Here is a 27,607-nt window from a genome sequence, read left to right on the forward strand (position 1 = left end):
TCTTCTTCAAACCCTTTATTAGACACTTAGATAAGGCAGAACTCTGTTCAGTGGCTATTCAGCCAGGGAAAAAGGCTCCTAAGGAGGCTGAGAAGATGATGAACTTCACAGGGCTGATGCAGAAGGAGAGACTGAGGCAAGGCCTCCAAAGAACAAAAGTCTTTGAAAGAGGAGCTCTTGGGTTTACATACAAAGATATCATTAAGATAGTCTCATATGAGAGAATCCTCACCATACATGGTAAATGCATATTTTTTTTGTTTCAGATTCTGGCTCTCAGGATGCTGACAGCAAGGTCCTCCCCTGCCTAATTTCAAGTTAACTCTGTTCTGTTGTTAGACTGCTGGTCTTGGAAGTTTGAGAAAATGGGAGTTCTGGAGGGCAGGAAAGGAGGAGTATCACAAACTGGTTTGATTTCTCGCACTCTCAATGGTTTAAATATTTGAGATATGGCCTGTGTGATGAGTGGTTATTTCATGAATCATGAGTTTATGTGATAATTGTATTGGGATCCCTAGTATGGAACCGTGACCCCTTTTGGCAACACCCCAGTCCTCGAGCTGTTACAGAGCAGGCTATAAGGATAAACGAGTGATCTCTCTGAGCCTTCTTCCTTCACCTTCAGCAGAAACACTCCATGCTGGCTCGGACCCGTTCCATCTCACTCAGGAAGTTATAGAACTGAGGCAGGGTTAACTCTAGGGGGAGAAAAGTCAGTGTCACGTAAATGTTTCCAATTTTTATAGATTCCTCAAAGGGTTACTTTTCATAAACAGTTGTTTTTTTTTTTTAATCTTCCCTTCGGGGGTGGCTAGGTGGCACAGTGAATAGATCCCCAGTCCTGACATCAGGAGGACCTGAGTTCAAATCCAGCCTCAGACACACTTGACACACTTACTAGCTGTGTGACCTTGGGCAAATCACTCAAGCCCAATTGCCTTGCCTTTCCCCCTCCAAAAACAAACAAAAAAAAAACCCCTTCCTTTCTGCTAGGTCTACAAATACTGAAATGACAAAAAAAATCACATATAAAAGGATGAAAAATGACAGATTTCCACAGAATGAAGGATAATCTTCATGGTGTTCAGAGTGATTTCTTCTACAAAGATAGTTTTAAATGTTTTGTATTATTTAGTTACAACGTAAGCTTCTTAAGAACAGGGACTCTCATTTTTGCCTGAGTATTTTCAGAGCCTGACACAGAGCAGGCACTTATAAATGCTTGCTGACTAATGGTTTTATGGACATGTTTTATTTCCCCTGACTCATAAGCTTCTTGAAGGCCAAGTCATGCACTGTTCATCCTTATAACCTTTTACATGTTTACCAGAGAGTAGTTTCAATCAGTGTTTATGGGATAGAATTGAATTTTGAAGAATTTTAATCCCTGATTTCTATCTCTTCTTTTTGAAAGTCTAACCCACTGAAGGCTATCCAAAGTCGCTGGTTTCTTGTTAAAATCTCCCTATCGTATTTTCGATTCCACTTGGAAGGTCCCTAGGTGGGCACAGCTGATAGAACACTAAACTGGGTATCATGAAGACCCCAATTCAAATTCTCCCTCAGACCTTAACTGTGTATGTAAATCATTTAATCTTGCTCAGCTTCATTTCTCTTATAAGAGCACCTACCTTGCATGGTGGTTGTGAGGCTCAAATGAGATAATATATGGGAAGGAATTTGCAAACCTTAAAGCACTATATAAATGCTGTTATTACTATTATTCAACACTACTATATGCAGGGCAGTTTTCCAAGAAGGAAGACAATGACAGATTTCCTGCTCCCACATTCTTCCCTATTGGAGACTCCTATATGCATAAGCTGCCATAGGCGGTGCAGTGGACAGAACTCTAGGCCTAGAGTCAGGAAGACCTGAGTTCAGATCCAGCCCCAGACACTAGATGTGTGACCATGAGCAAGTCATCTAACCTTTTGCTTCAGTTTCCTCATCTATAAAATGGGGATGATGATGTTGATGATGATAATACTATCTCCCAGGGTGGTTATGAGGATCAAAGGAAATGACAGTTGTAAAGTACTTCGCATAGTGCCTGGCACATAGTAAGTGCCAGCCAAATTACTACTTATATTATCATAAATGGAAATTTTCATGTAAACATAAAGACCTTTTTTTTTTGCTTTCTGGAGGGGGGAAGGCAGGGCAATCATGGTTAAGTGACTTGCCCCAGGTCACACGGCTAGTAAGTATTAAGTTTCTGAGGATGGATTTAAACTCAGGTCCTCCTGACTCCAGGGCCAGTGCTCTATTCACTGTGACACCTACCTGCCCCAAACCCCTTATTTCATAAAAGGGAAAACAGACTCTGAACAGAAAATAGCTTGTCAAAGGTCATTGGTCCTCGAATCCAGACCCCCAACTGCCACTCCTTTTTACCCTAGCCCTCTTACAAGAGCTCCGCAAATGAAGAAAAGCTAAATATGGGTCCAAGTCACAGAATAGAAATGCTTCTGCTCTGTAATAGCCTTGCTCAGGAAAAGGGAGGTAGGACTCACCTATATACACGTTTTCAGTCTGGTTTCCTTTTTTAACCACCAACTTCAACTGACAGAGAAAAAGAAACAAAATCCAAAGCTGTAAGCTTTTAATTTCATAGTTCCCTGTGAACAGCAGTTTGATTCTCCTCCCAAACCTAAGTTTCTTAAATGTATCCCAGTTATCTGATAATCAAACATTTTACATAAAACAACTGGGTTCCATTAAAATGATAACATTAATTATGGTCACCCCTCCCCCCAAGCCCCCAAAGAATCCCAGAGTTGAAGAGCTGAAAGAGAACTCAATGGTCATCTTGTCCAACCCAACCTCGCACCAAAGCCCAAATCCTCCTGAAAACACCTGAAAAACACCACCTGAAAAGGGGTTGTCAAGGAGCCTGTGCTTGAAGCCTGCCTGTGATGAAGCCCTTTATTCTTTTGGAGGGCAATTGGGGTTAGGTAACTTGCCCAAAGTTACATGGCTAGTTTTTTGTGTGGGTGTTAAGTGTCTGAGGCCGGAATCAAACTCGGGTCCTCCTGACTCCGGGGCCAGCACTTTACTCACTGCGCCACCTAGCCGCCCCTGAAGCCCTTTATTCTAATAATATGTCAGGGATCTATGGGGAGTCCCATAAGTATTGGTGCAGTTTTAAATTATTGAAGCTTAAATTTGCTAAGCATTAAGACTTTGGGGACTCCCTGTATTTGTTTCTATGAATATTCTCAAGAAACACAGTGCAGATTTGATCCTAATTACCTTTATTCTAAAAGATTAAATGACAATAGCATGCATATTTACAAGTTTTTTCTTGGGAGGAGGTGAGCTAAGGGGGTGGAGAAGGAAGACTTACTTGTAAAAATATACTCCCCACTTTCTGCAGTTCACTGCTCCCTGATGTCACTGTGACACAGAAGGGAAAATCAAGAGGATGAGATGAATTGAGAGACACTCTTAAAAGGCAGGGAAGTGCTTGAGAAGCTTTATCTTATTGGGCAGCTTTTGGACAGCAGTTTTAGGAGTCCAGTGCCCTTCTATGTGTTATTATTCCATTTTTCACATACGGAAAACACTCGGGGAGGTGGAAGGACTTTCCCATTGTCACTGAGGACGTCTTATGTAGTTATGCCACACTGGCTTTCCACAGGAAAGGCAATAAACAAGTCACTGGCCCAAGAGTTACTTGAAAGATCCAGATTCTACCGACCATCTAACAGATGGATTATCAGGGCCAAGTGGAAACAGCAAAATGAGAAGCTTTCCTAGCTGGAAAAACAGGTTGGCAGAATCTAGAAGCTAGAGTTAGAGAACATTTTATTACTCAGGCAGCAGGGTCCCCATTGAATTAGCATAAACACCCTTCTATAAGAAGACAACATCTTCCCCATTTGAAGTTCCCTTTCTTCCAAAAGAATTTACCCACATACCTCCCCTAATCCCCCCCATTAATTTCAAACCTGGTTCAAACTAGTTACCTCCAAATTTCCATTCCATATCTATGAGCTGGTTGATCATCAATGTCTGTCCTACTGCCCATCGTGCAAGTGTGGAAGATTTCTGTTTCCACTGCCAGAATAAACACAAATTTAAAAACCACATGAAGAGAAAAAAAAATCTTTCTTCTTTCTACCATATCCCCCTACTTCCCAACCCCCTCCTTTCCCCCAATAAGAGATTCATTTCTAAGCCGTAGACATAAGAAGTCCTACATGTCCCTATCCAGAAAGGGGACAAGGAAGAGGGAGGAATTTCAGTATCTTCTTTCTTTCCAAAATAGCAATGGTGGTTGGTATAAAAATAGTGAAATATCACTTATTAATTCTGAAATGTTTCAATCTAGCCCAAGGGGGAAAAAAAAACATGCACTGAAAGTATCATCCCATTTATATGGTGATAATAAAAGCTTACAGGGATATAGCACTACAAAGCTTTTTCTAGACAACAATCCTACTGAGTAGTGCAAGTATTATTAACTCCCTTTTAATATATCCAAAGGTCAGAATCTGCACCTCAAAATGGGTCCCTTGACCTTAGGCCCTGTACTTTTTTCCTTTTCTTTTCTGAGGTATAGGCAATGCCCAACAAGGAAACTTCCTCTACTAAAGTGGAGAGTGCAAGCACCTTCCCCACAACATAGTCTTAGAGATTTAGGGATAAAGACAGAAGGGGAGAGACACAGGGATTAAATGACTTGCCAGGGGTCACACAGGCAGTCTTTTTATCAGACATGAGGCTTGAACCTAAGCCTTCTTAACTCTTGCACCCTGCCAGGCAGCTTTTCCCCAGTTCTCTTTTCTATGACCCTATGCTATTGAATGAAAACCATTAAGCCAACAGAAGTTATCTGTGGTTGACTGTTTTCTCCATATCAGTATTTTTCCCTTTATGAAGTAAAACATGAATACCTACATGAATGAGATCATAGATGCACTGGAATATTGGAAATAAAACAAGAAATCTTAATTAATCCTGATTAAAAGGAATTGAGATACCTTCTCAGAAAAATAAGTGGCTTTCTCTTCACTGAGTCCTGAGGGAAAAAAGAATGGAAATTAGCATAATAAAAGGCACCAATAACTTAATATTTAGCAGAGGCAAATAAAGGGCCTACCCAGAGTAATGAAATCTGCTCTGACCTGCTCAGCAGTCATATTCTTCTTCAAGGCACCTAGGAAGCAGAAAGGCAAACTCGTTTTAAACCTGAGAGCAGTCAGCCTTTGCAGGTTTAATGAGTGTCGTGAGCTGTGCTAGGGAGACCGAAGAAATAAAAGACTTAGACCCATATAGGGTTTAAAATTTTAAATGGAGAAAGGAAACAGGCAAGAATTAACAAGGCAATCTGACTGAACAGATATATATTAAACAATGTACAATACACTGTGCTAGGTACTAGAGAACACAAAATCTGAGGGTCCCAGGACTTAGCGATTGAAGGGATATAAAAGATCATTTGGCCTTTATTTTAAGTAGAAGGAAACTAAGGCTCAGAGAAAGGAAGTAACTTGCCCAAAGGAACAAAGTAGCAAGTTCTGAATTAGAATCCAGGGCTAATGATGAACTATGCATCTTATTTCACTGCATGAAAGCCCTGGGACAAATAGAAAGGTCAAGTGACATAAATGGTCCTATACTGTGCCTTCAAGAGGCTTCTACTGTAACTGACAAGGGGATGAAGACAACGGCCTGGTGTGGGGACTGACTTATGTAGAGAACAGAACTAGGGCTTTTTGTGAGTCAAGATTCTAGTTCTGGCTTGGCAAGTCATTTCTCTTCCCTGGATATCAGCTTCCTCCTCTGCTAAATGAGAGGGCTGAACAAGGATTCTGAAGTGAAAGGGAGTAAGAAAAGCTACTAACATGGGTAATCAGGGAAGGCTTCCTAGAAGAGTTAGGAATCTACCTGGGTCCTTGAAGGATGCCTGTTATGAATAGGTAGAAAAACAGGGTGGGGGTGGGAGGAGAGAAATCACATCTAATAAAAAGCAAAGTGGTTTACAGGGGAAAGCAAGAAAGGAGGTTTTACAAGACTTAAGTTTTATAGATTATACTGAGCTCCTAATCAACTTGTAAGAAATATCACCCCTTTCTTTGTAGATTCTACTTGTTTAAAGATATCAGCTGGATCCTATAGGAATTAAACTCCTGGCTAAGCTGTCAACCCTCTGGCTAACAGCAGCTTAAATTCTAAAGTTCCTTCCTACAAGGCCTAGCTAAGTCAACCCCCTGAAGCCCTGGGGACCAGCCCCTGCTGAGCTGTCAGGCTTTGTTCTGAAGTCAGGAGAGGCTTCAAGTCTCTGAAGTGGTGTGGGGGAACAAAGTGTTTATAAATGTGCATACTTTCTCTAGGCTTTGTAGATGAACTTTTCAACCAAAATTCACAAAATAAATGCCTGGTGGTTTTGCCACTGGTTTCTTCCCAAACCTTAAGAAGAGGCTTAAAGAACAAGAAGTGAAGATATAAGCTCTTATGGGCCCCAAACTGCCTCCTCCTCTTACTCCTCCAACACTCAGACGTCTATGGCCACAAACACCTGAAAAGAAACCATTTAAACAAAGAGAGGAAATCTTTCATCTCAGAAATCTGACAGGACAAGGAAGTCTAAAGTGAAGAAAGGCAAAAATATCAGGAAATACCAGGACGTGTTATGTGCATTGGGGCAGCCTGCACAGGCTCAAAAGAGTCAGCCCACAGTCTCATTTAAACTACAAGACACTGGATCCAATGGGGCTACTCTGGAGGGCCCAAAGAATCTTTCCTAACTCCTGAAATTTTCCCAAAAATAAAACTCCTAGGAATATCATAGCCAAATTCCAGAGTTCCCAAATCAAGGAGAAAATATTACAAGCAGTCAGGAAGAAACAATTTGAGTATTGTGGAAACACAATCAGGATAACCCAGGATCTGACAGCTTCTACACTGAGGGATCGAAGGGCTTGGAATATGATATTCCGGAGGTCAAAGGAGCTGGGATTAAAACCAAGAGTCACCTACCCAGCAAAACTGAGTATCATGTTTCAGGGGAAAATATGGTCATTCAATGAAATAGAGGACTTCTGGAAAAGTGGAAAAACTTTTGGAAAAACCAGAGCTGAACAGAAAATGTGACATTCAGATACATGAAGAAAGGAAAGCATGAGAAAGTAAACGGGAAAAAGAAATCATAAGGAACTTATTAAAGTTGAACTATTTACATTCCTACATGGAAAAACAATAGTTGTAACTCATGAGACTTTTCTCAGTATGGGGACAGTTGAAGGGAATATATATGTATGTGTGTATGTATATACATGTATGTATATATGTGTGTATACATACATGTATGTATAGGAGGGTGTGTATGTGTATAAATACATATGTGAGTATGTGTATATGGGTGAACATGTATACGTAGACAGAGGGCACAGGATCATCTGAATAGGAAAGGATGATATCTAAAAAATAAAATTAAGAGGTGAGAAAGGAATATAATGGAAGGAGAAAGGGAGAGACAGAATAGGGTAAATTATCTCATTTAAAAGAGGCAAGAGAAAACTGTTACAATGGAAGGGAAGAGCAGGAAGGTGAAAGGAAATGGGACAACCTTACTCTCAATGAATTTGGCTTAAGGAGGGAATAACATACACACTCAATTGGGTAGCTTACCCTATAGAAAAGTAGAGGGGAAGGGAAGAAAGACAGAAGGGAAGGCAGATTGGGGGAGAGGGTAGTTAGAATCAAATACTTTTGAAAAGGGACAAGGTCAAAGTAGAAAACAGAATAAGTGGGGGGGCAGGATACGATGGAGGGAAATACAGTTAGTCTTTCACAATATAACTACTATGGAAACATTTTTCGTAACTACACATGTACAACCTATATTGAACTGCTTGTCTTCCCAGAGGGAGTGGGTGAGGAGAGAAGGGAAAGCATCTGGAAATCAAAGTTTTAAAAACAAATGATAAAAAAAATTTGTTTTTTACATGCAACTGGGAAATAAGATATACAGGCACTGGGGTATAGAAATCCATCTTGCCCTACTAGAAAGCTGTGGGGGGAGGATAAGGGAGGATATAAGAAAGAGCAGATTGGGGGAAGGGGTAGTCAGTAGGCTCTCTATCTTGGGGTGGGGGTAGGGGAAAGATGGGGAAAAAATCTGTAACTCAAAATCTTGTGGAAATGGATGCTGAAAACTAAAAATAAATAAATAAAAGATTAATTACCCAAAAAAAGTAACTAACTCCTGAAATTTGCCTTTGCAGTGGTTTATTAAAATGAACTTATAAAGTACTATGTGAGAAGCATCATACTAAGTAAGCTCTAGAGATAACAAAGAGAAAAATAACACTATCTTGGCTCTCAAGAAGTTCACACTCTAAACGAGGATGACAGGACATGCAGGGGAGTTCAGCTACAGAGCAATGTCAAGGGCCCAAAGATCTAAGACTATATCTATAAGATGTCTGGAAAAGGCCCAGATACCCTGAGGATGCATTGGGGTATCAGCCTCATAGAAGCAGCCAACCACCATTGGAGAGGGGAGAGAGAGCCTAAAAGTCTAAGTGGAGAGGGCCTTCTGGGTTTCCTCCATAAAAGTAAGGGGCATTGGCAGGAAGGCAGAGGGTGGGTGGATAGTTAAGTTCTGCACTAAATTCCTAGGTCTTCTATACTATTCTGACCTTCATTTATCATCCATTCATTGAACAAAGCTTGACTGAGCACCCACTGTGTATACTGCACTGTGCTGGAAGCTATATACAAGTATACAAAAAAAATCCCTGCCCTCATGGAGCTAACAGTCTAGTTGGGGGTTAAGCCATACACATCTCCAAATAAATACAAAGACTAAACATGGCATTTCATCGGCAAAATGAACTCCCAGGTCTGGAAATACTTTCTACCAATGTCGGTCAGTTCCTGATCTGGAACTTAGAGAGTTGTCTTGAGCACTGAGAAGGTAGTGACTTGCCCAGGGTCACAAAGCTACAATGTGTCCGAAGTAGGACCTGAACCAGAAGTCTTCCTAGTTCCCTCTCTACCCACTAGGCCACCCTACTTCTGAGCTAGATAAATAGAATACAGACTACATTACAATAAGTACACGAGGTTAAAATGGGAGTTGGAGAGAGGTGGCTAGGTGGCGCAGTAAATAGAGCACCAGCCCTGGAGTCAGGAGGACCTGAGTCCAAATCCGGCCTCAGACACTTAACATTTACTAGCCATATGACCTTGGGTAAGTCACTTAACACCAACTGCCTCCAAAAAGCAAAACAAAAAAGGGGGGGGGGGGGAGTTGGAGGGAAAACTTAGAAGAAGAAGGCTGTTACCTTTAAAACTTTAAAACCTCATTTGAATTTGAGCTAAATCTTCAAGGATCCAGATTATCTCTCAGGCCCCCTCCTGATGGGACAGAACAGGGGAGAGCTTTGCTTGAGAAGGGCCTGGGCAAGTAAGGCCTGGTGTTAGTCCAGGGCACAGAACGTGGAGTCATGAGCAGGTCTAAGCTGGACAATCACAGAATTTGGGGCCAAAACTTTCTCATTTGAGCTTTGGATTGTTTTTGTTTTTGTCAGGAACAATAGGAAAGGTTATTTCTCAGGAGTTCATTTATTATAATTAGAGAAGAAAGGTCCCTAGACTGAGCCACTGTGAAAAAATTTAGGGATCAACCTAGTCCTTGGTACTTTTACTCTCTACTAAATCAATGAGTGCAGAAAACAATCTGTCTGGATCTTTTCTCAAATCAGGGGCACTCAAGGAGATAGTAAACCTAGTACAACACACACAGCAATAGGTGCCTGCCTTGACTAAAACAGAAAGGAGAATGTGGACCTCAGTTTACTTATTTGTAAAACGAGAACAGAGTTCTTAAGGTTCCTTCCAGTTTTAAAGTATTATCTTATCAAAAACTGTGTACTTCTGAGTCAATGCTGTAGAAGCAATTTTAGAAAGAACTGAATTTGAATAAAAAAAATTTTTTAGGGCAGCTAGGTAGCGCAGTGAGTAAAGTGCCGGCCCTGGAGTCAGGAGGACCCAAGTTTGGTTCCAGCCTCAGACACTTAACACCCACACACAAAAACTAGCCGTGTAACTTTGGGCAAGTTACTTAACCCCAATTGCTCTCCAAAAAGGCAAAAAAAAAATTTAAAGAACTGCTTTTGAAAAGTAGTTGATATAATGCTTATCTATGGAGTAGAATGTAAACCCTTTTTTACATTTTTTTTTTGTCTTTGAATACCTCACCCTACAAAATACCTAGTACACAGTAGGTACTAATAACTCTGCTAAGTGATCTTACTTCCTAAAGCTTCCTGCAGCAGCAGAGGTCTCTACAATGGCAGTCTCAACTCTAAGGACCTTCATTAAACCCTTACTGAGTGGTCAATAATAGCAATAAAAGGTTTCCAGTGATACAAATATAACTCATCCCTATTTAATACAGGAACAGAATGTGTAAGTGACTCACCCAATGTTACCCAGCTGGTGCTCTTTCTATAGGACTATGGGCTAAGTGTTAAGGATATAAAGAAGTATGAGATGGGATGTGGAACTTTATCTAGCTGGAAAGAAAAGATAAATCATAAAATAAAAAACAAAAACAATAAGCCATGTCTTCTTCTGTGGGACAGAAGAAAAAAGTATGGGCTATTAGAGTCCAGGCAAGAGGTGGGAAGGGTCTCAACTCTCACATTGTCTTCATGAGGATAGAAGAGACAAATATAAGATGTGTTATAGAGTTAAAATCAACAGGACTTGGGAACTGATTAGATGACAGATGGTGAAGGAGAGGGAGAAAAAGGGTGAAAAAATGTCTCTGAGATCATGAAACTGTTTCCCTAGAAGGATGGTGATGCCTTCAAAAGAAAGAGGGAAATTTCAAGAGGGGGAAGAAAAGTAGTCACTTCTATTTTAGACATGTTAAGTTTGAGGTACATCTATCTGGACTTGTGCTGGTGCTTTAAATCCAGACGTCAGAAGGAAACATTAAAATCAGATGTGTAACTGGGAGTCATGTGCATAAGAGGTAAGTGATGACTGAACAAATGAAACTGAAAGAGGTCAACCAGGGAGTCTAAAGAAGGAAGAAGACTGGAAAAAGCAATGCGAGACACCCACACTAAGAGAGTGGAAAATGAAGAAGCAAGGGAGACTGAGAAGAAATGATCAGACAAGTGGTAGGAGAACTAGGAGACAAAACAGCGTCACAAAAGCCTAGGGAGGAAAGGAAGAAGTTTGAACTTGATCCTGTAGGGGGGTAGTTCTCAAAGTGTGATCCAGGATCCTTGGGAGTCACCCAGACCCTTTCAGAAGGTCATCAAGGTCAAAAGTACTTTCATAATAATACTAAAATATTTTTAAAAATTTTTTTTGCTTTTTTTGGAGGGGGAAGGCAGGGCAATTGGGATTAAGTAACTTGTCCAAGGTCACACGGCTAGTTTTTGTGTTAAGTGGCTGAGGCTGGATTTGAACTCAGGTCCTCCTGACTCCAGCACCCGTACTCTATTCACTGAGCCACCTATCTGCCCCAATATTTTAATTTCTAGTGCAATAAATATTAATTGATATAACCCACATAAATAAAAGATCTTGGGGGGTAATTTTTCAGAGTGTTAAAGGAGTCCTGAGTTCAAAAGTTTTGAGAAATGCTCCTCTAAGACAACAGGAAGTCACTGAAAAGTTCCTAAATGGGGGAGTAACATGATAAAAGCAATGTTTTAGGACAATTAATGAGGCATCTGTATATGGGAAGGATTAGAAAAGGAAAGACTGGTGGTGGAAGACCAATCATGGACTTTTCCTGCCTACTTCACCTACTACAGCCAGTTCAGGTCCCCTCTATGCCAAGAGCCCTTCACTTGGCCTTAGTGTGCACCTCAGCCTACCGTCCGAGTTTTCTCCTCCTTACTCAATGGCTTTGAGCCCAGGCTCTAAATTATCCTCCAAAGTGGCCAACACTGTGTCACCAAAGCTAATGCCTCTTGCTAATCTTCATCTTCTTTGAGTGTTCAGCAGCAGCCGACACTGCTGACCCCTCATTCCCTTCTGCGATACTTTTTCTCCTCTCTTGGATTCTGTGACAAAGACTCTCCCCAAGATTTCCTCTTACTTCTAACTGCTCCTATGGCCTACTTATCCTCTCCCTCCCCAAATTAAAATTCTGTCTTCACTCCATTTTTCCTTCTCTTTTTATTTTTTTCTTCCTGGGTGACCTCATCTACTCCCTACAGCTTTAACAATTACCCCTATGAAGATGGATTTCTTTTGTTTGTTTGTTTGTGTTTTTTGGAGGTAACGGGTTAAGTGAGTTGTCTAGGGTCACACAGTTATTAAGTCTGAGGCCACATTTGAACTTACATCCTTGTGACTCCAGGGTCAGTGCTCTACTCTTTGTACCACCTACCTGCCTCCTGAAGATGAATTTCAAATCTCCATCTCTAGCCCTAGCCCTGCTCATAAGCACCACACTCACATTTCCAACTGACTGCTGGAGACCTGCACTTTGATACCCTCCTCCTACTTCTCACTCAACATGTCTAAAATGGAAGTTACTATTTTCCCCCCAAACTCTGCTCCTCCTCATCTTGATTTTCATTATCCTAATAGCATCACACTCCTATTAGTCAGTCAAGCACTACATCCTGAAGTTATTATCTTTAATACCTAATCACTCCTTACGTTTCACATCTGATTAGTTGCCAAGTCCTCCTTATTTTATCTGAACCCCTCCTTTCTTTCTGCTGTATGTCTTCACACTGCTCCCCTCTTGGTGCAGGCCCTGCTGGGTACACTGGGCCTATCCCTCTCCACAGCCCCGCTCCTGACTGCCAGACTCTTCTGAAGCTAGTGCAGGTTCTCTTCTCAGTTACAGGGACCACACTCCTCATAGATGCTTCTAATGACTCTCTTTTGACCACCTGGGCCTGCTCCTTGCTGACTACAGTACTGGGTAACTAGCTGTGCTATAAAGTGCCATGTCCAAAGAAAGGGTGAGGAAGAAGAAAAAAGAGACATCTTTCAGAGCGGCTAGGTGGTGCAGTGAATAGAGCATGGGCGCTGGAGTCAGGAGGACCTGAATTTAAATCCATCCTCAGACACTTAACACTAGCCGTGTAACCTTGGGCAAGTCACTTAGCCCCAATTGCCCCGCCAAAAATAAAAAGAGAGAGAGAGAGAAATCTTTCCACCATTTCCCTTGAGCAGAGGTAGAAGGGGAAAAAATGGTATTAATTCCCACTCAAAAGTTAGGTTCTTCCTCCTTACCTCTCCTCTAGATGGCCAGGAATCACATTCCTTATGTGTACATTCTGCCCAGACTATCTGAGGGCTAGCAAGCTGTCTTTTTAAAGCCAAGCTAATGGCAAGCTACCCTTTTAATTCCCTGATACTTCATAAAGGACAGCAAAATGACAATCCGCCTCTGCACTTTGTTCAAGACATTAATTAACACCTCGTCCTTGTTAACCTGACTCTTCTGTGATTTCATCTCCTGAGGAGGGGAGGGGAGAGAAAGGGAGAACAAAAACCTTGGTTGATCAAAGGTGTCCAGACCAACTCCCTCCCCACACATATACTTATACTTATAATCTATTCTGTATTATAGTTACTTGTATCTGTCTCACCTCTAACATCAGACTGTGAACTCCTTCAGAGAAGAAACTAGGTCTCATTCAGTGGCTCCTTGAGTGCTTAACACTGTCCTTATATACAGTAGGTGCCCAGTGTTTGGTGAAGGTCAAGACTACTGCAGCAACACAGATATGATTAAGAATCTGGCCTGGGGTAACTGCAGGAGGGATAGGAAAAAAGAGACTCATAGAGAAAGATATTATAAAGAAAGAACTGATAAGACTTGTTAACCATTCAAGGGAAGAAAGAACTAAGAGTAAAAATTAATTCCTTTTGGGGTGGCTAGGTGGCGCAGTGAATAGAGCACCGGCTCTGGAGTCAGGAGGACCTGAGTTCAAATGTGACCTCAGACACTTAACACAAAACTAGCCAAGTGACCTTGGGCAAGTCACTTAACCCCAATTGCCCTGCCTTCCCCCCTCCAAAAAGCAAAAAAAAAACAAACCATTTTTTTAAAAGCTTAGATGACTAACAGAAAAAGTAAAGCCAGGTTGTTGGGGTTTTTTTTGGGGGAGAAAGGGGGTGGGAGAAAATAAAAGAAGGGAAGCATAATAACCTGGACCCAGTCAGAATGCCAGTGAAAAGAAGTAACACAAATTAAGGAAAGGGAAGAAAGGCTGGACTTGATAACATTTGAATCTGTTCAAAGTCAAGGATGTTCCAACCAACTAAGACCCCTACATAAAAACCTGAGAAAATGTCAGTTTCATGCTCAGATGAATACACAGCCAGTCTTCTCTCTTACAACCAGGAACATTTCATTTGCTATGTTAGCTTTACTTTGAGGAAACAGGAGGCTGAAATGCTAGGACCACATAATTGTGCTTTCACCCAACGTTTCTTAGGTGATATAGTATATAGGGGACTGTGCTCAGGGTTATGTGTTCTCTACTTAGATATGCCAGGAACCCTGCCTTCGTGAAGGTCATAGTCTAACAGGGGGAGAAGAGACAAGACATAGAAAACTATAATCCACAATGTTACATGATAAAATATACATAAGATAATTTGTGAGGTCCATGGAAAAAGTCTGTTACCAATAATTGGGGCTGGGGGGAGTGAAGGGAGAAGAGAAGGAACCTTTTTGGAGAAGGCATTTCAATTGTGCTTTAGTGAAATAATAGAAATCTATGAGCGAGAAAAAAAGGAGAATACTTAGTGTATAAAGAACAATGAAAATAAAAGCAGAGAAGTGGGAGAGCAAAGGGCAGGTCTTGGTTAGCAGAGCTCACAGTTCTGCAGGGCTCCTGAATGAAGATGAGATGGTTAGAAAGAGAGGGAGAGAGCTACCTAGGATTGTGACAATCAATAGAAGCTACTAAAGATTTCTGATTGGAGGTCTGATAGGTATTCCTCCTGAGAGTGACTTAGTACTCCTACTTCGATGCCAATAAGCTCCTTAGGGGCAGGGGCTGTTTCATTCTTTGTCTTTGTATTCCCAGCACCTTACAGTGCATATAAGAAGCACTTAATAAATGCCTGCTGGCTGAGTGAATGCCTAAGTGTATAATCCTCCTGCACAAAAGGATCAACCCTGAATGTCATTAACAAATCTTGATTAATAAACAAACACATACCAAGGTCATGGTCTAGTGACTGCTCCTCCTTTTCCTCTATTCAATTCATTTCACCTCAACCAGTATTTACTGAGTCCCTGTCACAGAGTAACCAAAACAACTGCTGGGACCAAGAAGCAAACAGTTTTTTTATGGAAACAAGACAGACATTTGTGAAACAGGTAGCAAAAGATTAGCTGACTAAATGGTGAAATACAGAAAAGTATGGACAGAAATAGAAAAAAATCATTCATTCAGCAAACATTTTTTAAGCACCTATTATGTGTAGGTGCTGGGGATAGAAAAACTCCTCTTGGAGTTTATATTAGACTGCAGATCTCTGGACCTGAGCTGTGGTGTGAAAGCTGGACAGGCGGTATGCGGTATACAGGGGAGGTGGGAGAGGGAAGAGGATAAAGAAAACTGGTCTGGGTGTTGAGAGATCCCTGTTCTATATATTAACTCACAAGTAACCTTGGGCAATTTCTTTCACTCATTTCATTTCAGCCTCATTTTCTTCTACCTTAAAAAGTAGGCAGTTGGAGTTAAGGTCTTTTTCAAGCTCTGGAATTCTATCACTGGCTGGAGACCAGGAAGTCAGTCAGAAAGCTTTCCTCAGAGCTAAACTGACTGTGGTGCAGGAACGTGCTAGCATATCACTGTGTCAGAAACTATGAATATCAAGAACTCAGAGAAGCATGGAAAAGTTTACAAACTGAAGTAAAAGACAAAGGCTGGAAAGTAATATACACAATGACAATGATGAAATGGGAGAGAACAACAAAAATCCCTGAACTAAAACACTACTTAACTGCAAAGAGATGATATACCTCCTCCTTACTTCTTTGCAGAGTGAGGTACTAAGTATGTGAGATACTGTATACACTGGCAGACTTGGTTGATGTCAATTTTTAAACAACTTTTTCTTTTTAAATGGCATGAACAATGATATTGAGATGGCAGTCTCAAGGAAGAAGGACAAACAAACTTCACATACAACTGGTACAGAAATCCATTTCATTCAACAGGAAAACAGGAAGGGAAAAGGAGAAGGAAGAGGGAAGAATTAGTTCTAAGCAAAACAAACTCTAAAAATATACAAAAACATTTGTAGCAATTCTTTTTGTGGTTGCAAAGAATTGAAAACTAAGGGGATGCCCATCAACTGGGGAACATTCCTCACATATATCATTCATCTCTTACCTCCTTGCTTTGCCCTGGCTGTTCCCCCTCTCACCTCCACCTCTTCAAAGCCCTGGCTTACCTCCCAAGACTTCACCCAAAAGCCACATCCATAGGAGGCCTTTCCTTGGCCCTCTCCTAGCTGTTAGTTTCTCTCTAAAGTTACTTTCTCCTGACTCTATATGAATCTTGTATATACCTATTTATTTATACACATGTCTCTTCCAATAGAATGTAAGTTCCTTGAGGAGCAAAGACTATTTTTGCTTTTCTTGGTAAGATCTCATCCTGGACCTCCCTACCTTCACCTCTCCAAGAACTTAGCACATTGCAGGGCACACAATCAGCCCTTAATAAATGCATACTGACTGAATGTCTGATGGAATATTTGTTTTATAAGTGAAGGCTGAGAGGGAAAAGTAATTACTAATGATGTGGAGCTCAAATGAAGAAGCGCTATGTGAGTTGGGCTTTAAAGATTAGGTTCCCCTCTCCCCTCCCAAGCTAGATGGCAAAGTGGATAGAGTGGCTCTGGAATTAGAAGGACCTGAATTCAAATCCAGCCTCAGACACTTGACACTTACTAACTTGTGACCCCTAGGAAAGTCACTTAACCCCAACTGCCTAGCAAAAAAAAAATTACTAGGTGGGCAAAACAGGCACAGGGGAAAGGGAAAGAGCCCTACAGAGGGAACACTCTGAGTAAGGACACAGCAGGAGAAGTCCAAAGAACATATTCAGGGAAAAGACTCCAATTTGGCTAGTGCAGAAAATATAAGAAGATGAGATACAGGTGAAAAAACCTGGGGTCTGTGACGCCAGCAAAGGAGTCTGAACTCACTTAGTAGGCAATAGAGATCTGTACCAGTGAAGAGTCAGGGCTCACATATTCAAAGCTAGAAGATACCTCAGAGACGCCAGCTGTAGAGGAAGAAAAAGCGATCCAGAGAAGTAAGTGGCTTACTTAAAAGTGGCTTACTTAAAGGTAAGGTGTAGAGCTGGGATTGAAGTCCAGGATGGGACCTTCTCCCTGTACCACACTCCCCTTAGATGTGATGGGACCAGATCTAAGTTGGAGGAAAGATAAATTAGCAACATGTAATGAATGAATTGGATAGAGAGAAGGTAGAGCTGGGAAACTAGGTGTGGAGGGGGTCTGTCGTGGGAGGGGAGAGGGCAGATTAGAAGACATGGCACCCATAAAATCAGGAAGACTTAGAAGACACTACTTAGGAAATGGCTGAATGAATTATGGTATGGAATGTAATGGCAATGTACCATAAGAATGGATGAAAAGGATAGTTTCAAAGAAAGCTGGAAATACTGTATAAACCAATACTGAGTGAATCAAGCAGTCAGTAGAACAGTTTATACAATGACAACAACACTGTCAAAACAAACAATTATGAAAGGCTTAAGAACTCTCATCAGTATACTAACTACAATTCAAGAGGACCAATGAGAAAGCATGTTACCAACCTCTTCATAGAGCAGGGATGGATTCAAGATGAAGAATGAGAAATACAGTTTTCTGAATATGGTCAATGCAGGAATTTGTTCTGACTGTGTTTGTTACGAGTGTTTGGTTTTTCCTTTTCTTTTATTTTTTAATCAAATGGAGAACAGGGAAGGTGAGAAGAAGAGAATAAATGGTTAATTGAAAATTGTTTTAAATTTTTTTTCAAAAGATCAGAAGCCTAAAGGATATATGAATGATAAGGGAAGAGAGAAGAGACAGCATTAAGTTTCCAACATGAGGGACAGCTAGGTGGCGCAGTGAATACAGCACCAGCCCTGGAATAAGGAGGACCAGTGTTCCAATCCAGCCTCAGACACTTAACACTAACTAGCTGTGTGACCTTGGGCAAGTCACTTAACCCCAACTGCCCTGCTTTCTCCCCTCCAAAAAAAAAAAAAAGAAAAGTTTCCAACATTAGAGAGTGAATAGTAATGCCAATAACAAAAGCATCAAGGGCAGACAATATATATTCACTCACCATTAGGCACTAGGAGAAGGCTTTTCACAATATTCTTTAAGGGCCCAAGGCTGATCTGATTGGTGGCAGCAAAATCAGACAGTTTAGCCAGGAGTGTTTCAACCTGTAGCCCAGGAAGAACACAAACAAACTCCTTAACATTTTTAAAGTTGGGAAACAATCTTTATAGCAAGTGTCTCTGATAAAGGTCTCGTTTCTCAAATATATAGAGAACTGAGTCAAATTTATAAGAATACAAGTCATTCCCCAATTAATAAATTGTCAAAGGATATGAACAGGCAGTTTTCATATGAAGAAATCAAAAGTATCTAAGGCATAAGAAGAAGTGCTCTAAATCACTTTTAATTTGAGAAATGCAAATTAAAACAACTCAGGTACCACCTCACACCTATCAGATTGGCTAACATGACAAAAAAGGAAAATAAAGTATATGTTAAAAGGTGGTACCAAAATTACTTATGTCCCCTTCTATACTTTTACTTTTATTTTGTGTCTTGAAATATTTTACTGATGCTACTTTCTTTCCTCTCTTCTTTCTCTGTTACTACCCAATAACTGCCCCCTAAAAAAAAAAAGCCCTCCCTTGTTACAAATAAATATGGTTTAACAAAACATTAGCCATGTCTGAAAATGTATTTCTCATTCTAAGCCACTCATCCAGGCAATCTTAACCTTTTTCTGCCATGGAATTTTCTGCCCTTTAGCAGTCTAGTGAAGCCCTTCTCAAAATAATGTTTTTAATTGCATAAAATAAAATACATAAGATTACAAAGGAAACCAATTGTATTGAAATAAAGATGTAATTCTATCCAAGATCCCCAGGTTAAGAACCCCAGCTCATGCCCTCTCTGCCAAAAGCAAGAAACCCTGGGTTACTTTCCAGGTTGTCCAGGACAACAGCTTCCCAATCAAACACTTCTGGTCATCAAGTAAAGGAACTTACCTCCTTGGGCTGAACCAAAAAGTAGAAAATCACTTCAGTCAGCGTAGCAAACTGCTGTGGAAAATGAAAACGAGAGTTTCAGTACATTCATCTACTGAATCAGATTCCTTGTTTAACTCCACTCTGGGCTGCAGTCAAAAGAGAAGAGTAAGGCAAGACCTGAGAACATTTGCCACCCCAAACATCAACAACCTCTTCTTCCCCCTCCTCCTCCTTGCTCATTTCCTAAACCAGCCTTTGCCTCCGACACCCTGAAATCTCTTCCCAACAACAAATTACCACCTGCATCCAGTTCACTTAAAGAACGTTATTTTTAAAAATAGCTCATCAGCACCAGGAAGTACTGACACAGCAGTTGCTACATAAAGCTGTGAACTGCCATGAGGATTCAATCACCATTCAGCTATAGGCTGCTGTACCAGGGCAACTACTATTCTACTGAAAGACCCAGCTGCAATGCCACCTCCTTCAAGAAGGCTTCCAAGTACCTTCCACCACAGAGGACTGCAAAGAGTGCTGGATTTAAATCAAATGAGAAGATCTAAGTTTCTTCCAGCATAGAGTATTACAAAGAATGCTGGATTTAAATCAAATAAGAGGATCTAAGTTCAAATCCTGGGGCAAGCAATGCACTAGGATTATGGAATCACAGATTTAAAGACAGAACTTCAGAAACCATCTTAGTCCTTACAGTCTCTGGCCTTCCTTCCCCTTTGATCCACCCCAGCTGAAAGCAATCTTCTTCAAATGATTTCCTAGTGCTTCTCCATCTGTGTGCATGAGAGCGTCAGCAGAGAGCTAGGTTTGAATGAGCTGTGTGCTCACTGATTGGCAAGTCACAGAAACACCTCTTAGTCTCATTTTCTTCAGCTACAAAACAGGGCAAATACTATTTGTAATTATTACCTCACAAGAGTGTGAGGAATAAATAAGATGACAAATGAATGTGAAGCACTGTTATTTCCCATATTAGACTGCAAGCTCCTTGGGCACAAACCCTGGACTTCCTTTAGCCCCCTACAAGGTTAACAGAACAGACCCTTAATATATGACTATTTAAATGGATAAGAGAACTTCAAAGCTAGAAGACTCATGGTGTCCTCTCCAATTATAACCACAGATGACTGAGTGACCTCTGCTTGAAGACTTTTGGTGACTGTCACATTTAATACTTTAATAATTTTTGTACAGCTCTTAGTAAGATTTCCTTGTGTTGAACTGAAATTATCCTAGCAAACATGCACCTAGTAGGTCAGGCAGGAAGTCAACTGGCATGTATTAAGGGCCTACTATATGCCAGGCACTGTGCTAAACTCTGGGGATATAAAGAAAGACAAAAAACAGTCCTTGCTCCCAAGGAAGGAAGACAACAGGCAAACAACTCTACAGAAACAAGACCAATACAGGATAAACTGGGGTAGGAGCCTCAGAGGGAAGACACTAAGATTAAGGACTGGGAAAGGCTTCTTGTCGAAAGTGAAACTTTCTATTGAGACTAGACTGAAAGACAGGGTAGTTAGGGCAGAGAAGACAAGAGAAAGTGTCCCAGGCATGGAGTCAGCCAGTGCAAATGATCAAAGATGGGAGATGGAGTATCCTGTTCCAGGAACAGCAAAGAGAGCAGAGTCAATGGGACAAAGAGAACATGGAGGGGAATAAAGTATAAGAAGAGAAAAGTATAAGAATATGGGAAAAGGAGGAGCTGGGAAGCAGCCAAGGTATGAAGGGCTTTCAAAGCTAACAGGTAGGTCCTAGCTCTTTCCTCCAAAGTAGAATCAGCCCCTTTTCCAAATGAAAGTCCAATATCTGAAGGTGTAATCATGCTGCCCCATCCCTTAGTCTGTTTTCCTCACAATGAACCCAACATATGCAATCTTTAATTGAAATTAGTTGAGAAGGGTTTGAATTCTGGAGACTCATGGACTTTCTTTTAGACTCACCTCAAACACCACCTTCTGGCACAGTGAATAGAGTACTGGTCCTGGTGTCAGGAGGACCTGAGTTCAAATCCAGCCTCAGACACTTAACACTTACTAGCCCTGTGACCTTGGGAAAGTCACTTAACCCCAACTGCTCTGCCTTCCCCCCCTCCAAAAAGCAGTGTAAAAAAATTTTTTTTAATAAAACACCACCTTCTGTAGAAGACCTTTTTAGACCCAGCCTAGCCCCTATTACCCCATCCCCAACCCTGCTATCATCCTGGGGAGTAAGCCTTCAAGATATGCAACCTAGCAGCTACCTGTGCACCTGCAGCAGCCCCCAGTCCCTTAGCAGCCAGAGCTAGAACAAGAGAAAAAATCCCACCAAAGTCCTTGACACCACCAAATAGTGCAACATCAGAAAAGACATCAAAGGGGGCAGGGGAGAAGAAGAATCTCAAGGGTAAAGTTACCTTAGGTGTCTTCCTAGCAAGTAGGGAATGATTCAAATTATGTTATAAGAACATAGTGGAATATGAGAAATAACAAGAGAATTTCAGAGAATCCAGGATATTATGAACGGATGCAAAATAAAGAGAACAATTTATACAAGGACAACAACACTAAAGAAAAATAAATTTGAAGGACTTAAGACCTCACCTCCTGCCAAAGAGGTGATGGGCAGTGGGGGGGGGGGGAGTGGCGAAAAAGACATATTTTTCTGGAGAAGGCCACAGAATGGGTTTGGTTTGCTGGACTTTGTTACAAAGGTTTTTCCCTCCTTTAGTTTTCCTGTTAGTGGAAGGGAGTGTTGGGGTAGGAGAGGAGACAGTGGTTAGCAACTGTGATATTAAAAGAAAAAAGGGGGCTATTGTAGCATTTTTAAAAATGCAAAGAGAACAGGTGGAAGTTCAGAAAGAAGCACAGCCACACTAGGCAGTTTTGAAAGTAACTGCACATACTTTAAAAATACTTTACATACTTTAAAAAATTATCAATATAAAATGGAGATTCATCGTTTCATAAAGAATTCTCTTATATTCTGCTCTGTGTATGGAAAATTTTTTTTTAATATTTGTTCAGAATTAAAAAAAAAATGTTAAATTACACCAAAGAAAATGCATTGCCATCTGCTTGACTTCAGCAACCTGAGGACCAAGGGACCCTTTTCTTCTGATTTGAGGCTAAAACCTTCCTGAATTGGAATTATGTCTCACATTAGAATATGAGATTGGTCCGGAAGAGCAAAGACTTTTTCTGTTTTCCAGGAGTGTTTTGAATTTAGTAAGAACTCAATAAACATTTGTTCTTCCTTCCTTCCTATGTCATTAGAATGTAAGCTCCTTGAGGGCAGGAACTATTTTTTGCTTTTTTTTTTCTTTCAGTAACTCCAGCAAGGCAAAGATACATAATAGCACCTAAAATAAATGTTTATTGCTTGATTACTAGCAGTGTGACACACACCTCGGTACTCACACCTGTATAAAGAGGTTTATAAACATGTTTTATTTATCTCAATGGGTGGCAGAGAGACTCAAATACAATAATATATTAAGCTAAGAAGACAATTATCATTTGTATTATCTCCCTAATAGACTGCAAACTCCACGTGGGCAGGGGCAGTCTTCTCCATATTCATCTCCTTTAAAGGGTAAGTACAGAGCCATCACAGGTTAAGTACCCAATAAATATTTGTAGAAAGACTAAATGTCTCATTAATTTACAGCCTAGATGGGTTTGCTCCCTCAGGGCTAGGCTTCCAGCGCCAAAGTAAACCCAACTCTATAGCCAAGCCCAGTGCAGCAAAACCAGGGAAACTTTCTACATTGAGTTAAGTTTTAAATCAAATTGCTTACTGCCTCAGGGAGGGAAGGAGGTAAGGGAGGAAGAGAGAAAAATTGGAAAAAAAATTTTAATGAAATGTTAAAAATTGTCTTTACATGTAACTGGGGGGAAAATATTACTTAAAAAAAAAAGAATTAAGGTTTGTGGACATGTGAATTGGTCCAACCACTCTGGAAAACTATTTGGAATTATGGAAGAAAAGTCATTAAACTATTCACACCTTTGACCCAGAGATCCATTACTAGGCATGTACATCCCAGGGGGTCAAAGATGGAAAAGGTCTATTTTTATTTTTTGTGCCAAATATTCATACCATTACTTTGTGGTTGTTGAAAAGGTGCCCATCAATCCATCAACAAGCATTTAAGTATATGCAATATAGCAGGCATAGTAGGAGGAAGTGGAGATACAAAATAAGTGAAAAAGTCTGCCCTCAAACAGCTTATATTCTATCAAGAGAGAAGTGTACATAAACAAGTAGATAGAGAGCAATTTATACATACATACATACATACACACACAGACACATTACCTTCTACAAGGTATTGGTGGGAAGGGATGTCAGGAAAGACATGTAGAATGTGGCATCTGAACTAAGCTTTGAAGGAAAATAGGTTGACAAGAGATGAGGAGATTGTTTGTTACAAGCATGAAGAAATTAGTTCAAAGGCACAAAGATGGGGAGATGGGCTGTCCTGTATCAGGAATAAGAAGGAAGCCAGTTTAGTCAGATCCTTAAGTGTGCTGGGGAAATAATGTATATAAGGCTAGAAAGACAGTCTGTAACAAGGTGATAAAGAACTTTAAATGACAAACAGAGTTCGTATCTGACCCTACAAGTATCAAAAGAGTTACAAGCTTTGACTAGGAGAGTAACACAATCACACCTGCTCTTTGGGAAAAATAGCTTTGGTGGCTAGGTAGAGGACAAAGTGGAAAAGAGAGACTTAAGGCAAGGAGAGTAATTAGACTACTACAATAGCACTGGCAAGAGGTGATGGGGGTTTGAAGGTGAGAGTGATGTAAATAGAAAGAAAGAGTGGATGAGAAATATGAAGATAGACTTGTCAAGAGGGGTCAATCAATTGGATATGTGGAATGAAAGAGAGTGAAAAGTGGAAAACGATTCCAAGATTATAAACCTAGATGACTAGAAGGATAATAGTACATTCAAGAAAAACAAATCTGGAAGTGCGGTGCGTTTGGAAGAAATTATTATGAGTTTCGTATAAGAGAGATGAGACTCAAAATGCAGAATTTCGGGGTACATCCATAGAGAAACCTGTTTTGCTTGACTACTCATATTCATATATGGGTTTTGTTGTTCTTTTTCCCTCCATTGGGGAGGGGATGGAAAGGAGAAAATAAATACTTGTTGATTGGAAAAAAAAATTATACAAGTAAATATTATGAGTTGTTTTAGACATGTTGCATTTGAGATGCCAATGGGACATATGTTGAAATGCCCAATAGGCAGTAGGCATTTTTGCCCAAGAACTCAGGAGAGAGACTAAGGATGGATATATAGAAATGTTGGACAAATTATGGAAAATCAATTATTACTACTCTGTAGGGAACAACAAAAAAATGAGTGAAATGTAGTAATGATGAGGGATAGCTCCCTCCAGGTTCAGCAGGAACTCTGATCTTATCTAAGACCAGAAAACCTGCAATAGCATCTGGAAAGAATTCAAGGTCCCAGGCTTAACTGGAGTGAGAGTTGTAGAAGTTTATTGTTACACTTCCATGAGAAGCGGGCAAGAGTCCTTTAGGGGACCTGCCGGTGAGAGGGGAACAGGCTTTTACTTTTAAAGGGTAGGGCTGCCATTGTTTGGGCTGACTGGACTAAAGGGACCTCAGTGCATAGATAAAGGTTAGAGCTGACCAAGAGGAACTTGTGACTTTAGTGCATAGATAGTTTAGATGAGATTTGGGCCAGACCTGAGGAGACATGAAAAGATTAAGTAAGAACAAAGGAGTCACAAGGTGTTGCCAAGGCTGAGTGCTGACAGGGGGAAGGGGCAGAGCCCGAGGCTGGGAAAGGGATTTCACAGATTACAATTTTACAATACAAACAGCAGTTACAACTGCACAGACTGGTTTTACAAATTGGTTCCACAAATTGACCTAGACCCCAGGTACCCCATCAGTAAGACTTGTACAACTGGACACAGAAGCAGGAAAGCACAGACTACAGTAATGTAAATGAAAAGAATATTAACAAAGTTAAATTTGCTATTGCTGAAATAACCAATCTTAGTCCCAGAAGAAATAAGGAATTGCATCTTAGTCTATTTCCTAGAAGAGGAAAGGGGGGGGTGCTATGAGTACAGAAGCTCAACTCAAGTACCATCCTCAAGGACCTTTTCTAATTCCCATTAGTTCCCACCCCCAATAAAAAATTATTTTGTATATATTTGTTTGTGATAAGGTCATATTTCCCTAGGAATGTAAGTTCCTTGAGGGCAAGGACTCTGTTTTTGCATTTGAATACCTAAAATGCAGGAATTCCTGGCATATAGTAGACCCTTATTAAATACTTGGGGATTGAATAATGATGCATACACCATTTGATGAGATCAATGTGTAAGTAAGTTTTGCTTAACTGTTTTTGTTACAAGGGAAGATTCACTGGGTGAGCTAGGATGGTAGTATATTAAAAAATGAATGCTATAAAAAAAGGAATCAAAGTTTTAATTTTTAAGAGGGTATTAGTTTTGGTTTTCAGCAAGAAATATGGTTTGTTCTCATATTTAGTGCTTGGCTATGTTTTGTAATTTACACAGAATTCACCTTGTTTTTATTATCTTAATAGTATCTTAATTTTTATAGAAAGGCTATTATCAGACAACTGGAAAGCACAACATCCCACTAACAGAATACTGAGGTATTTGGTGATGGATTACAATATAACTTTTATTTCATACACCATTATGTGCAAAGAACTAAAGATGCTATGAATAATAACTGATACCTCATTTGATACAAAAACCCCTTAAGTATATAACAAAGTATTATTATATCCATGTTACAGAGAGGAAAACTGAAGTTCAGATGATTTAAATGACCTGACTGTGGCAATAAAACTAGCACAGGGAATAGGAATTTGGAGGCAGATTTCCCCTGACCATAAGCCTAGAACTTCTTTCAATCAAGGCTGCCTCTGCTCTCATGAAACTCACAAAACAAGTTAGAATCCTGAAATTTGAAGGGATGCTAGGGTTTTAGAGATCCTCTAAGTTAGGGGTTCTTAACTTGCTGTCTGCAATCTTCTTTTTCCTTAAATCTTTGATAATTGTTATTTTTAAAATTAATTTTTAACATTGATTTTTTAAAGTTGAGTTCCAAATTCTCTTGATAACTGTATTTTAATATAATTTAATATAATTAATATAATCTTTTGTAACTCTATGTATTTTATATATTTAAAAACATTCTTTTGAGAAAGAGGTCCATAGATTTCAGATTGCCAAAGGGGTCTAGGACACAAGATTTGCAAAACTGCTTTACAAGTATTATCACATTTTATCCTCACAAAAATTTATGGGCTAGTATCATCCCCATTTTACATATGAAGAAACTGGGGCAGGCAATGGTTAAGTAACTTGCCCAAGTTCACCCAGCTAGCTAGTAAAGTGTCTGGGTTTGAATTCAGCTCTGCCAGCCTCGAATCCAGCACTCCCCACTGCTGCCACCTGGCTTCTTGTAAGAAACATTACCTTAAGGCAAACAAACCCTTCTTTTTAGATGACTTTCTTTTACACGGAAGCTGAATTCGGGAAGGTGGCAGCAGAAAACACACCCTGGACTTACCCAGTCGGCCTTGGCCTGGTTGGGGTTCACTCCCAGAGGCCCTCTCTTCCTATCTGCTCTACTGCACCTGGCCCCTAACCTCTTGTTGCACCCCCCTGTCTCTGCAGTCACCCTAATCGCCCACAGCATCAGCACGGGGGCTACCCTGTAGAAAAGGGCCTGATCCTCTTCTCCCCACTCCCCCCACCCCTAAAATCTCCTTGGCTTTGGTTCTAGGGGTTTTACTGGGGTTTATAGGATCAAAGATTCGGGGATGGAAAGACGCTGGTTCACCCCATCTCATTTTACTGATGAGGTCCCCAAGGCCCAGAGAGGGCAAGCGACTTGTTAAGGTCACACAGTGATGACGTGTATAGGAACCTCCGAGCCTCGGAAGTCTGAGCCCCAGCTCTTGGCAAAACCAATCCATGCACGCAGAAAAAAGAAGCGTGCACAGAGAGCCAGGCAGAGCCCCGCCCCTGGAGTCCCTAGGGGACGCCCCTGCCCCTCCCCCACCCCCAGACCGCGCCGCGCGCACCTCCGCGCTGAGCTGGTTCAAGTGCAGCATATCGCTTCCTACGGTTTCGGGGATGGGGTCCCGCGTGAAGTGAAAGCGCCCCATGGCCACACGCACGCGCGCCTGCCCTAAGTAGGTGTAGCCTCGCCCCGACCGCTGCCGCCGCCGCCGCCGCCAGCCTCGGTTTCACCTCCTCTGCTGCCGCCGCTGATAGTTGCGCGCGCACACCCGCGCGTGACCCGCGCCCCTCCCCTGAT

The 27,607-nt window shown here is 40.9% G+C and overlaps 1 protein-coding gene across 2 annotated transcripts; it reads right to left on the minus strand.

Moving 5' to 3' along the window:
* On the minus strand, positions 1-27,607 carry COMMD7 (COMM domain containing 7). 2 transcript variants are annotated; one of them, XM_069073929.1, is made up of 9 exons: positions 27,372-27,607; positions 19,278-19,328; positions 18,335-18,437; positions 5,108-5,164; positions 4,989-5,026; positions 3,972-4,062; positions 3,350-3,399; positions 2,517-2,565; positions 1-698 (listed from the first exon to the last, which is right to left on the minus strand). In XM_069073929.1, the coding sequence occupies exons 1-9, from the start codon at positions 27,453-27,455 to the stop codon at positions 622-624; spliced, it is 600 nt and encodes a 199-aa protein (XP_068930030.1). In that variant the 5' UTR covers positions 27,456-27,607; the 3' UTR covers positions 1-621. The 2 variants fall into 2 exon arrangements, with proteins under 2 accessions (XP_068930030.1, XP_068930029.1); XM_069073928.1 differs by having other exon boundaries at positions 19,278-19,331; positions 27,372-27,606.

This window comes from Petaurus breviceps, unplaced genomic scaffold, assembly GCF_028583685.1.
Source record: "Petaurus breviceps papuanus isolate PSGF00001 unplaced genomic scaffold, PetGlider_PUasm1.0 90879, whole genome shotgun sequence".
NCBI lineage: Eukaryota > Metazoa > Chordata > Mammalia > Diprotodontia > Petauridae > Petaurus > Petaurus breviceps.